This window comes from Plectropomus leopardus, chromosome 23 (genome assembly GCF_008729295.1).
Source record: "Plectropomus leopardus isolate mb chromosome 23, YSFRI_Pleo_2.0, whole genome shotgun sequence".
Taxonomy (NCBI): domain Eukaryota; kingdom Metazoa; phylum Chordata; class Actinopteri; order Perciformes; family Serranidae; genus Plectropomus; species Plectropomus leopardus.
In genome coordinates, this window is record NC_056485.1 from 10,163,997 (window position 1) to 10,177,439 (window position 13,443).

A 13,443-nucleotide genomic window follows, 5' to 3' on the forward strand; every position below is an offset into this window, starting at 1 on the left:
AATCTGTTTATACAATGGCTAGTCAGCATTAGAAGGCAGAAGAGGCACTCACTGACAAAGCTCATCAGTGATTGCTTGTACATAATTTAAATATTTACACCAGCCACTGGCAGGTAGCATGAGCTCTCAGCTCGTGCTCAGTTTCGTGGACGCAGCATGGTTTTTTCCTCCTTTCCCCAGCAGGAGATGTAGTTAAAAGGCAGCTAGTAAGGACTAATGGTTATCTCTTCAGCATGAGCTCTCTCGCCTTATTCCAATCTCTCCCTCCCCGTGTGAGCAGAGATCTGCTGAAAAGGGCGGCAGTACCACTCTCCCCAGCACGCTACTGGCTCCCTTTCCGAGCGCTCAATTAATCTAGGTGCTCAACTGGTACAAAGTAGCTTTTGCAGAGCAGAGATCAGCCAGCAAGCTCTCACTTCAGAGCAGGAAAACAGAGGAAGGGAGGGGGGCTGCGCGTCAAAATTCAAAACTCAACGGAGGCACGCATGTTTTACTCCCACTCCTATTGCTTTTCATGCTGCCCACCTAACCGACGTGAATATAAAGGGAAGTTTGGAGCGGAGACTTCATTTTTTCATGTAAGGCTTGCCGTCATCTCTTTGTGTTGTTTTTCTACATTTTCACTCTCAAGCCATCGTAGTGTGGGAGTGAAAGTCTGTGAAATCTAGCAGGACTTCCAGATCACTAAGCGAGAAAGTCTGGAGGGCATCATGGGGGCTTTAATGGTCATCTTCTCTCTTCAGCCGAAACAGAGGCGCAAGACGACAGGTAGGCTTGATCAGATACGGAGGATACGGTTTAATTTAATACATTTTTAATGAATAACCAGCTGAAGTAATTGCCTAAGAAGAAAATCACTTTTCTTTTGTCTTTGCCTTGTGCTTTATCTTATTGTCAAAATACTCAGAGATAGATCCGTCTTCTTGGGTTTGAGAATGTCCTGCATCAGTCCCTGTGTGTTTTGGAATTCAGTGTCCAGAAAGTTCATTAATTTGCTGTTTTCTCTGTAATCCCATCTGAATTTATGTTGCCACACCAGCAGTCCGTGAAATTGACTCGAAATCGCCCGCCCTTTGGTAAACATTTCAGTCCGAACTCCACAAACTTGCTTGACTTTTTCCCTTTGCTTTTCCCAATATTGATTTTTACAGTGGCAGCACGCACACACACACACGCAGCATGCCACATCGACTCTCTGCCAACGCAGTCGCAAGAGCTTATGTTACATCTCTGTCTCCCTGCAATAATGTGCTGATCAGCATCACCGTCACAGCTTGTCACTGTAACAAAAGACAAGGAAGTCCGGTCTTTATTAAAAAACAATGAAATATTTAGTGGGTGGCCAGCGGACAATAACCGTCAGAGGTTATATTTAGTGGTGTAGTGGGAGACAGACAGAATGGATGACACTTTAAGTCCAGTAAGCCATATTTCATTGGGATATTGTGAGAGAGCTTGAAAGCAAAATGAATGAGGGACTCTTTGTAAGTCTCTCAAGCAATAGATCACAGAGCAGGCACTTGTGTGCACTGTAAGCACATTTCACAGGGACCTAGAAAGAAGAACATGGGATCCAGATACACACACAATAAATGATGGATGGTACTATGTATTGTTTGCAGCTAAAATCAAGCTGGTAAAGGGACATTTTAAAACAGATTGCTCTTGAGAATTATAGGACAATACAGCAGTTGGTTGATTGTTGCCCAAGAATGGTTGTTAGTCATCAGAAAATTGACTGTAGCTACGCCTGTCAAAATTTCTGCTCTCACACAAAGCATATGCAGCTTACAATGATAAGAGCGGCAAATTAACCAGACAAAGATTTTTTGTTTTTTGAAAGAAGGGTCCTTGATTTGAGGCAGAGAAAGACAAAAAGAAAGATTTCTTTTTTCGACTTGTTGGATTTCAGTGGCTGAATCGACATCTGTTGCTGCAGATTTTTTAGCAGCTGTCGCTATCTTGCTAATAACCTAACATTAGCTTTATTGCTGTGTTTCAACTCGAGTCCCCCCCATACTTAACACTGCATGGGTTTTTTAATTACAGATTTGTGCAAAAATTAAGCAATATTTTCAAAGTGTCAACAAAACACAATTGCAAGATGTCTGCATGTCCATTGAATAATTCAGATTACTTTTTAGTTAAAATAAAAACTCTCTGCCGGAGATTCACTGATACTTCTAAATAGTGTCTTTTTTTTTTTTTTTTTTACAAACTTCTCACGTTCTCAAGTTACTTGCTGTCTACTCAGAAATGCCATGCAACCCTCCGGTTGGGAACCACTGATATACACAGTGTACTTTATAGAAGTGTACTAAAGGAAGTTTCGACTTGAGACACAGCACATGAATTGGTTGAAAATGCTGTCTTCAGCTGACTTTTTAAAATTTCCAGCAAGCTTGTTTGAAAAGGCAGACTGTTATTTCATCCCAACATAACCCAGTTTGCAAAAGTTTAGATTCACACATCAAACTGTATGTTTTACTTTCAGGAGGAGAATGAGCTATTAGTATTCAAACTAACAATACGTATGGCTAAAGCAGCACTATTCAACCTCATGATATAGATTCAATAAAGAGCTTTAGGGCTATTTGTATGTACCCTGTAGTCCCATAAAATGTGGTTGGCAAAGAAGAAACTTCTTGGCCTTGGTTGAAATGCTGTACCTGCTGTAGCCTAGCATGGTAGTATTTGTTGACATATATTAGAGCAGATAAGTACACTGTTTAATCCTATTTTTCCTTTGGAAAAGCTATTCCATGCATTCCATGCATGCATGCATATTGCTTCAGCATGTTAAAAAATACAACGCTTGAAAAGGCCTGCTGTTCCTAGTTACAGGCCTTTTTCAGATAATTGAGCCTTTACTCAACCCTTCGAGGGAAGAGTTGAGTAAAGGCTCAATAATCTGAAAAACTGATTAGTTAGCTGTGGATTAATTGAAAGACAAGTCAATTGAAAAAAAACAAGCAAAGCCTAACATTGGTGGTTCCAGTTTTCACTTTTCACTTTTTTCATTTCAAGATGGATATTTTTAAGTATTGAACTTTGGGCTTGTTGAAATTTTGATGGAGATTTCTCACAGAAAGTACCTAAAAATTAATGAATAATCAAAAAACCTGTTAGCAAGCCTTTTTAGTGTTTGCATTTTAAAACTCTTAACACTTACACTCTCAACAAGGGTCAACTTAAATTAGTTTGTTGCCCAAACCCAGCTCAAAGTAGCTTAATTAAAATTTCTGCAAAATCTTTTGTCACATCATGTAACAGACTGATTCACACTTTGAAGTGCTCTTTAAATGAGGACGAAATAATAAAACATGCACTGTCTGAGAGACCTCAGCGCTACTCCACTACCCACTCTAATACCCTGCATTAATTCTCATAGCTGCACTTATCTACATGACAAGAGATGATGGTCCAATAAGCACCCACAGGAACTTTGCCCTCCAGCTCCTTTTCAAACTCGCGCAGCTCGGCTTTGAGTGTTCCTGCAGTGTTCCAAATGTCCCCAGGACAAGAGACGTGCCAGCCCCATTATGGTGGCTCTCGCTGATGTGTTTGGCCTTGTCGAGCTTTCTGTCAATATTATTTTAAATGTCTTGCCTGTTTGTGTTGTCGGGAGCTGTTCTGAGTACAGTTTGTGTGGGAGTGAAATAGGTACACTCAGAAGCTGTTCAATTGGAAGCAGCAAAACATTAACTGTGACTCAGCTACCAACTGGAAAATTAATGTTGATGCTGTTTCTGGTGGCTCTCAGTCACTGAGAGGAGTACAAAGCCTTGATGAAATCGTTTCCTGGGTTTTAGAGTAAAAGCAAAACTGTATATTGACATGAAGATGAACAAATAAGTAATGTAAACTAAGTTAAAACATGCTGAGGTGTGTTTTCTTGAGCTTTTTTTGTCGTGACATCAACACAAGGCGTGACGGAGATGTCCACTGTGGTTCTTGTTGCTGGCCCAGTCTCCTTCCAGGCCTTCTGGTGTTTACAGAACAGAGTGGAGACTTGAGCCGACCACAGGGAGAGCAGCTGTCATGTTTGGGAGTAGCCACGCCACCAATCACCATGCTCGCTGATCATATAAAAAACACATTCAGAGCTGACGTCCTTACTCTTAAAATAAGTCACCTGTGAGCTCTAGATGCCCTAGTTGACTAGAGTGGCAACAAAGAAATGTATAAACGTGTAGATTCAGTTGATGGGTGTAGTTCAATAGAGAGAAAATAGTTCCAACATGAAACTGCCCACATTAAGGTACGTGTATTATTTTGAGTTCTGGATCATGATTTTTTTAGAAAGACATTGCTGCTGGGTTTTCCGATATATTTTTTTCTTGGCACAACACAGGCCAAGTGCCAAATCTTTGACAAATATTTTTCGGTTTCAGTTTAGAAAGCCCAAGAGTAATAGTTTCCGCTGCACAAAATGTATTCAGACTCTTCGCCAGTCACATAATTACAGTAAAAATGATCCATATGCCCAAATCACTTCAAATTGATCTCATCAAATTTTCCCGACCCATCTGTCACATGCAGCATTTTTCACAGAGCTACTTTTCTTTCTCAGAAGCGTCGGGTTGGATGTCACAATGTGACCAAGATTTGAGAGAACATTTGGTATGCACATGGTTCTTTAGCACTCCCATCTCACCTCAGGTGCAAGTCTATCGATCCATGTCACACTATTAACTCCAAGCCAATGAAAAGTCCTCTCAGGATTCTGGTGAATGCCCAGTGGTCATTAATATATGGTACATGATGTTCAGAGCATAATTGTCTTTTATGAATTACTCTGAGCTGCTATAGAGTGCAGAGCGGCTCTTTGTTCAGGATCAGGCATATCTTGCATTTTAAAAAGGCATATGGATTAATATATGGTCTCCCACTGGGAGCCAATAGATTTTTTTCTCTAAACTGTTGAAAAATGTCATCGGTGATATTAAGGCCTATGGCATGTAAAATCAGATATCCCATATTCTCTGATATGCAAATGTGCAAAGACCCATGAGGAAATGAAGAGTGGTCACCTCTGCAGCTTCTGCCTCTAACTAGCCTTTCTTTGTTATCAGCAACATGTAATCTCAGACCTTTTCAAAGTCACTGTGTCATTATTCTGTACTGGTTTTTCACTTCTTTAAATTAGCATTTAAATTGAAAAAGAAGCCACATCAGTTGGCTTTTTCAGCTGCAAGCTTGTTTTTTGATTTTCAGTCGTGGCATGGCACTCAGTGTAGCAGTTTGTTCTATGAAATTAATCACTCTATTCCCGAAGGGCGCGCTGACCAGAATTAAGAGGGCTCTCTTAGAGCTGGATTAATGACCAGCATCCTGTTCGGAGAAGCTCCGCAGGTGCAGAGAAGTGGGCTTAGTCATGTACAGACAGTGATGCGGCTCACTGGGGGTCATACTGACATCTGCAGAGCACACACAGTTATTTAGTCACCCCAGGGTGCAGTCCTGGTTTGCTTTTACACCTCCTTTCCCTCAATAATGTGGACAGGTTCTAGCTGTAGAACATTTCTGTCATGGACCTCCATCAGGCAACAGATCCTTTTACTAAAGCTAGAGGCAGTATGCTGTATATTTAAAAATATGCAAAAATACAAGTGAAAATAGAAACATGTTTTTTTTTTCTGTAAATGAATGAATATACGATGCAAAGTAAGTATACAATAACAAGTTCAAGCCTCAAATCCAATCTGGGAATATTCGTAACCCTGAAGAAGCACAAATTATACATCTAAAGTGAAGACAAGGGAAGCATAATTAATTACTATTAGGGGAATATGAAGTAAATTGTTGAATGAATTGTTGAATGAAATGAAGTCAATTATTTCCCACAAATTGAGTCAATTTTTCCATAATACTTCTCAGTAAACAGTTTAGTGTTACACACATTTGGCAAATTTATTTTAATCTGCTCTCTACTTGCACTAAAGCATTTTGGCCTCTTAATCAGCCAGTTTCCTACCCCATGTTCAGAACTTTGAGTTGTTCAGTCTTTTGCTTTCCACTTGATGGCAGCAAAATCAAATAAACAAGCTTTTTGCAGTCAGAGGAGGTGAAAGAGAAAGTGCATTTTAATTGCTGACTGAAATGCAATGCATTTCATAATACATTTTTGCAAAGTATGGTAAGAGAAAAACCTGGATCATTAATCTGGATAACTTCAAGCTGTCATTTATCAAACCTCATTAGTTTTCTCAGATTATTTGAAGCTCTTAGCAAGATTTCACTCTTCATCTTGGGCCTGTCTTTCACAGCAGAACCCTGAACGCCCTTCAATATTGCTGTCTACTAAAACAAAGAGCATGTTTGAGTTTATTGGATGTGAGTATTGTCTATTGGGTTATCTTCTTCTTTCTGAGAAAATGTCCCTCAAAACAAATTTGACTGCAAACTCATTGCACTGCCATCCATTACTGGGAATTCAACAAGACCCAGATCACATTAATTTGCAATTAACCATTTTATTTGAAGGTTACAGGCCACTGGGGCCTTCCTGTGTAATTTCTCCAAACAAATGGAAGACATTAATTTGTTTTAATGCCACATTGCAGCGTTGCGCTTTCTCTAGAGATAGGGGTTCAATTGTAATTGAATTTAAGTAAACATAAGGACATGAGAGGAGGTTTTACTTGCAGGCCCACCAATCACAGTTGCAATAACTTGGAATTTAAAGACAGCCTATTATGCTGATTTTCAGGTTCATACTTGTATTTTCGGTTTACCAGAACATGTTTATATGCTTGTGCCTGATATACTTAATGCTGAGAAAAAAAAAAAAAAACAACTTTATGGTCCTCATGCTGTCTGTGCTAGAACACCTGTATTTCCTGCTCCATTCAAGCCCCCCGCTTACTCTGATTGGTCAACATTTGCAGGTCTTGCCGTATCTCAGCGTCTTGATTTTTGCTTGGTCCTGCCCTATTGTGCTGTAATTGGCTAGTTCTAAGTGCTGTGATTGGCTGACACTCATCACATTGATGCATAAAAGGATAGTAGTAGCCAATCATAGCACACTGTGGTACAAGGTGAATCAAGCTTGGTAAAAAAAAATAAAAATAAAAAAGGCTTGCATCTCTATACCATCTTTGCAGCTGGGGAATGGCAAACCGAATATAACGGCACAATGAAAAATCACCAATAAAAGCTTCTTAACCGAAATCGCCACAACCAGACATGTTCCAGCGGTAATATGATCCAAAATTAGGGAGATATTAACAAAATTGGCAACCAAGATGAAATGTTTTCCCGATCATAACATGTAGCAGTGTAGGCTACGTAATGTAAACACTTGCAGTAGCATGACTGAAGCAGAGGACCATATAAAGGAATCTGTCTGTTATTTTCGACAGTAAAAAATAAAATTAGACGCAACTGAATAATTGAATATATATTTATGAATATCTGAGAACTTCTTACCCACATGGAATACTTTTAAATACGCTTGCCATTTGAAACGTTGGCAACATTTTAAATGAACATCAGACATTGTAAAATTATATTTTTATATGACAGCAAATAAAGACAAGCATGACAGGTCCCTTTTGAATAAGCCTAGATGTAGAGATGGGCTATTGAAATGACTAATGGCTCATATAGTGAATACTTGAGGAATTGTCCACAACCAGGAAATTCTAGTGGATTTTGTGGTTTGTGCTGATGATACACACTAGTAACGTAGTCTCCATAGACAAGAAGGCCTCTTGAAAATCAGCTGAGTGAATTGTGTAAAGGAAGAAGTGCTTTCAGCTGCAGGCTGAGTTTTAGTGCATCCATAAGTTGAATATATTAAAAAGGGTTCGGCCTCGCAGTGCTCTGTATTTTTAGTATTGTCAGCAATTCCCATGAAAAGAAAGACCAACAATGCATTAGCCTGTCTCTCAATTCTTTCCTACTTAACCAGTTTGTTTATGGCTCTGAGTCCCAGTTTGTTCCTGAAGATGTAAATTGGGTCATGCATGTATACTCTCAATTTAAAAGAACACTGAATAATTTCCTGAAACAGCTTGGCACTATAGTTTATAGGGAATTTTAATTAGACAGGAGGAAATAGTGCATTTGGGACTAATCTCAACTGCGGTTTGATACAAAAAGGGTGCTCTGTTGAGTACAGGTTCAGGTTCATGTTGTTGGCATCGAGTAAAAAAAGAAACCCTCAGTGCCCATGTTTAACAGGGTGCAACAGGGTGGATCATTTTCTTAGTTTTTTGTAATTCTCTTTTCATTGGTTTTGTGTGAACATACAAAACAAAATACACAACCAAATTAACATGAAGACCTTTCAATAATGTAAAAAGGGAAATCAAATACACAAATAAATAGAATAAACGTATTAATAGGTGGGGGGAAAGAAAAAAGGGGGTAATTAAATAAATAAAAACAATAAAATAAAATAGACGTAGAAAAAAAGTAGAGAGGCTGGATGGATCATTATCATCATTTTTGGACAATAAAGATGAAGTAGGAATAAGAGATAATAGACTTTTGCTATAATAGCAATCCTATATAGTTTGTAAGTAATGCATAGATGTAGAAAAATTAAAAAATATCAATTGCCTTACCGTTTAAAAAGATAGGAAAGTCATCTAGGGACAGCATAAGCAATATGGTATCTGGTTTTGTTTTCAAATATGAATATGCAATAAACTCTTATCCACTTTACATTGTTTGCATATTATCATGATAATAATCACAATTCCCAGTGGCTAACAATGAATTACCAACTTATTTTAATTTTGAACTCTGTTCAAGTGACAGTTTTATAACCCAATGCATTTCTCATGCAGCAGTTTGCATGTGCTGCAGATGTTTTCAGCCATCTACAGTACAGTGCATGCTCCCAGCTTTAACCAACACATCACAATGCTCCACACTGCCAATTACCTTCATCACCAATCACACACTGATTGATAGAGCATACTGTGTGCTGATGATATGCACAAACCTTGATTATTTTCATTACCATTAGCCAAGGGCCTTGATTACACCCTATGCAAAGTTGTGAGGTGATTGGAGTGCAAATGTTGGAGAGTGCAGAAAGTGTCTATGAGATCAGGTCATGCTCTGATATTAGTGATGAATAGAAACGCAACTCAGGAAAAAAATTAATTAAAACAAACCTGGAGTTTCTTTTCTTTTGCCCACAAGCCTTCTATCACACCTTATCACCCTTACAACCCATGTTCTCTGGAGGCGTACTACGCAGTTGCCTGCCCTGTCATGTCCAGAGCGTCTAACTTACACACAAACACACACTCTCTTGGGGCCTGGGAGTTATATTTGGCTCTTGTTCAGCTGCCACAAATAAAGAAAAGTGACTGATAGTGGGATAAATGAGCTGCCCAATAGCATGCACAGCACAGAGGTTGTTTCCATGGTAAATCGCTGTCCGAACAATTCCCTTTGAGTTGACGGGCTGTGAACATGAATAGAGGATCATCTTCATGTGTTTTCAAACCAGGCTGTGGTGGATGCAGTGCGCTGCATGAAAGAAATATTTACTCTTTTTGGCTTATTTTGAAAATTTGATAAAAGCTTGAATCTCCTTTCATCTGCCTTTTGCATCTAGATGTAATAACTTTATATGGCCTATTTTGGAGACACATCCAGGTCACACTGTAAAACACTGAGATGTCTGTTTTACAATCGCGAGGATGAGATACAGTGAACGAAACAGTAATTCCTAAATTTAAAGGTGGACTGAAAGCTATCTGATTATTTTATATGTTGACATATAAATATACCCTGTGATGTTTATTACTGGATGTTAAAAAATACAAAACAACAATCCTCTGACAGAATCAGGAGACACCGGGTGAATTATTTTCCTTTGTCTCCAGCAGCCACCTGCTGCTGACCGCAGCCACATTTCATCTCCCTAACCTCTGAGTCCTTTCTTTTCTGTCGTGTTGTCTTTCTCTCTGACCTCTCCCTTGTCATCTCTCCCTTAAGGTTTCCTGCTTTATTTTAAGTCCAGGTGATGGTGAGGTCACACATGTGTGGTATTTCTCGGGCTGACATTTTGCACTGATCAGTCTGTCCACAGCATCTTTTTTGAGCCATAGCTCAATCACACCTGTTATTAGTTCCTTAACAGAGTAAATATCAAAAAAGGTGGAAAAAAATGAAAATCTTTTCACATCATTGGTTTGGGGGAGATGGCAATGTGTTTTTCCTGCAGCAAATGTGCCCTGATTTGCGGTTGTTATTCAGACGGAAATTAGTGTTTGTGATAAGCTGTGTTTCTTGCTATATTTAACCTGTCTTTTGTTCTCTTGGGATTTATGGATAATCTAGGGGTTATTCTATCTTCACACATTGTCTGTTTGTCTGATGACATTTTATTTTGAAATGTATATTGAGAATTGTGGATGTATAGTACATAGAGTGAACATCTAATTCTTACATATTGTTCCCACTAATGAGTACATTTATTTTGTATGCCACTTTAGGATTTTCCTTTAAGGACAAGTGGTCTCCCGTTAAATCAAGAGTGAAGCATAAGGTTCTGGTTTATTGTCAGGCAAGAAAAGAGAAAAAAAAAAAAGCTATACAGAAAGACATTCCAGTATTGAATCCGAGCATATAAAATAGAGGAAGGTGAAGAGTCTACAGCAATGCTAATAGCTCACACTTACACTTACTTGCACATAATATTCTATTTTTTTCTCTTTTTCCAAAAAAAAGACAATATTCCTACTAAGCTGTTCACATGGTTAATATAAAATAATATTCCACTAATACTCCTGTTTACATGCAGTCCTGAATACTTCGATCAGTGTACCCTTACATAATTTTATTACGTCAAAATATGGAACAGCGGAATGGCTGGAGCTGCTTGTCATTTTGCTTCTTTGCATCAAAATAATTTTTTTTTGCTTCAACTTTTCTATCCAGTGTTGTTGGACCATGTGAGCACAGTTTCTCTCTTTCATTCCTCCAACAACCCTCTTGAAAAAGTTGGCATTGAGATATTTGTGCATATCCAAAAACCTGTTAATATCAAAGTCTTTGATAATGCACAAAAGTAGGTGTGTTTCTCCTTCTGACCAGAAATGTGTGCTTTTCTTTTGGGCATGCATCTCTACCCAGGCCTTGTAAGCTGTTGGTAAGTTGGTTTGTGTACATTCTGTCTAATACAATGTACAATGGGCTGTCTGCATTTCCAAATATTGCTCCTAAAACCTGATATGGGCATATCCCACGTCTTATTTGGGAAATGCCAAATTAGGAATAAGTTCTTATTTGGACAGTTGAAACAGAACATGCTTTGCATGACCTGTATCAAATTCAGAATATTGTCACAGTTGGAATAATAGTGGAATAAAACTGTGAAACCCAAACTACAGCTCATAGAAATGTTATTAGGTTTGCAGGTTTTTGGACATGTCAAAGATTTGACCTGATGAAGGTGCTAAAAAGGCTCCAGAGGATCATATAAATGTGTGTGCTTATTTCCACGGCAGTTCAACAAACAGTGTAGAAAATTTTCCCTCCAAATTACAAGTGGCTGGTTACAACAAGTCACAACAGTTAAAGGTCAATCAATGGTTGCATGAGAGGAAAAGTCAGGGGAGCACCAAAGTCAGTAAGGTTCATCTTCCAGGTACCATTCATATCTTGACAAAATTTCATGGCAATGCCCCAGATAGTGGAGATATTTCAGTCTGGACCAAAAATACCCCGTTTAGCTCACATTTTTTGTCAGATGATATATTATAAATTGTAGAATTATAGTGTGTTGGTGATGGTAAGGGTTTTCCATCTTTCCTTCTTGCTATGGTGAACAAAAAAATGTAAAAAATTGTCTTTTGTGCTTTTGACCTTTACACACTCCCAAGCAGTACTCTGTGTGCCCCGGCAACAGATGAACACCATCTCCTTTTTTTAGCATTCTGTCCATCATTTCTCTTTCTCTCTGTTACAATGATCAGTTTCATCCCTCCTCTCTCCTCATTGCCTCTTTTTTTCCATTCTCTCCTCACGCCTCCTCGTCTCTATCCTCGCCACTCGGTCTCCCCCCTCCTTCCTCTCTCTATTTCACACACTTCTTGTCCCCCTCCCTCCCTCTCTGACTTGTACCGGTCTCTCATCACACCCTGAGATGCAGGGCTTTTAAGTGGAGTTTAATGGCCTGCAGACAGTGCTGCACGCTGAGCTCTGTGTCTCTGGCCATGGGCACACTGTGACCTGTCCGACATGTTGACTATGAACTTGGAGGGGCTGGAAATGATTGCTGTGCTGGTGGTTGTCGTCCTCTTTGTGAAGGTTCTGGAGCGCTTTGGTTTGTTAGCAGCTGGCTATGATGGTAAGGAAACAACAAACTCCTTTCATGTTGTTTTTTTCTTCTTTTAGTGTGACTCAACCACTTGTTGTTGCCAAAGTTTAAAACCAAAGAGTGTAGTCTGTTGGGACTGTGTGCTGACTGTGAGTTTGTTTAAAGCATCAGCAGTGGAAGTTTTCATCTGTTGTTTTTGTGTTACATTTGTGTTAAGACAAAGTGCCTCTTAAGATGTTCAGTCTTGATTCAGGGCTCTCAACTTCGTCTGTTCCTGATTAAAAAGTAATAGCCATCAACTAAAAAAAAAGTTTGACCCCTTTTACATGCTCCAAGTTGTGCGCAGCCTTAAAAATAGATGTGTTTATTAAAATGTCATCCATTTTTAGTTATGGAGACATTCTTATTTTCTTAATTCTGCAGCAGTCCGCCATGTTCTTTTAATTAAAGAAATTGCTTCTCTGCATACATGATTCACCTGACTTTGCGAATGTGATCAACAGTCATGATGACTCATGCGGGCCAAACATTATCATCTGACATTATGCATTTAAGCCTTTGTTTTTGACTTTTTACTGTATCTTAATATCATCTCAAGCTTTAATTTGACATCCAATAGTCTGTAGCATCTTGACACTTTGTTTCCACATTGATGGTTAGTTTATTAAATCTGAATTGAATTAGATTGGATGTGAAAGCTTGCATCATCTGTGGGTTGGCTAACATGTTTATTCAAATGAGAGGAAGACGGTTGAGGACTGAATTTGATTCTGCAGAAGGTGAAGCCTCGAGAACCTGGATGATAACCAGCGAGAGCTGGACAGTGGCATGATTGTTGAGTAATATGTTGCTTTTTCAGGAATTATCCTTTTGAAACTGGAGTGTCAATGAGACAGCTGTAAGGGAAGTTCTGTGTCATTGCTTTAAAGTTTGCACAAAATTCTGTCACTTTCAAGAAGTGTAGCAGTGATTTAGGTTCACATAGGTGCCTCAAATCGATATCAGTTAATAAAAAAGGCGACCTCTAATTCCTGATCAAACTATGTTTTTGTTTGCACTTTCTTTTCCATGTTTTTTCGTGCAGCTCAGCAGAGAACAATGGTTGAAGCTGTGCCCACTAGAGATTTGAGAGTGTGCCATACAATAACATGCCG

The 13,443-nt window shown here is 38.9% G+C and overlaps 1 protein-coding gene across 5 annotated transcripts in view; it reads left to right on the forward strand.

Annotated features, from left to right (window-relative positions):
• The window catches only part of kcnip4a (potassium voltage-gated channel interacting protein 4a), a 134,511-nt gene that overhangs the window by 69,493 nt on the left and 51,575 nt on the right, over positions 1–13,443 (forward strand). The window contains exon 1 of one of the 5 annotated variants that reach the window (XM_042511817.1): positions 497–768. The exons of the other annotated variants lie outside the window; for them this stretch is intronic. Coding sequence (XP_042367751.1) covers positions 711–768 — 58 coding nt within the window. The 5' untranslated portion in view covers positions 497–710. Of the gene's footprint in view, positions 1–496; positions 769–13,443 lie in introns of those variants that run through there. 5 annotated transcript variants of the gene reach the window in all.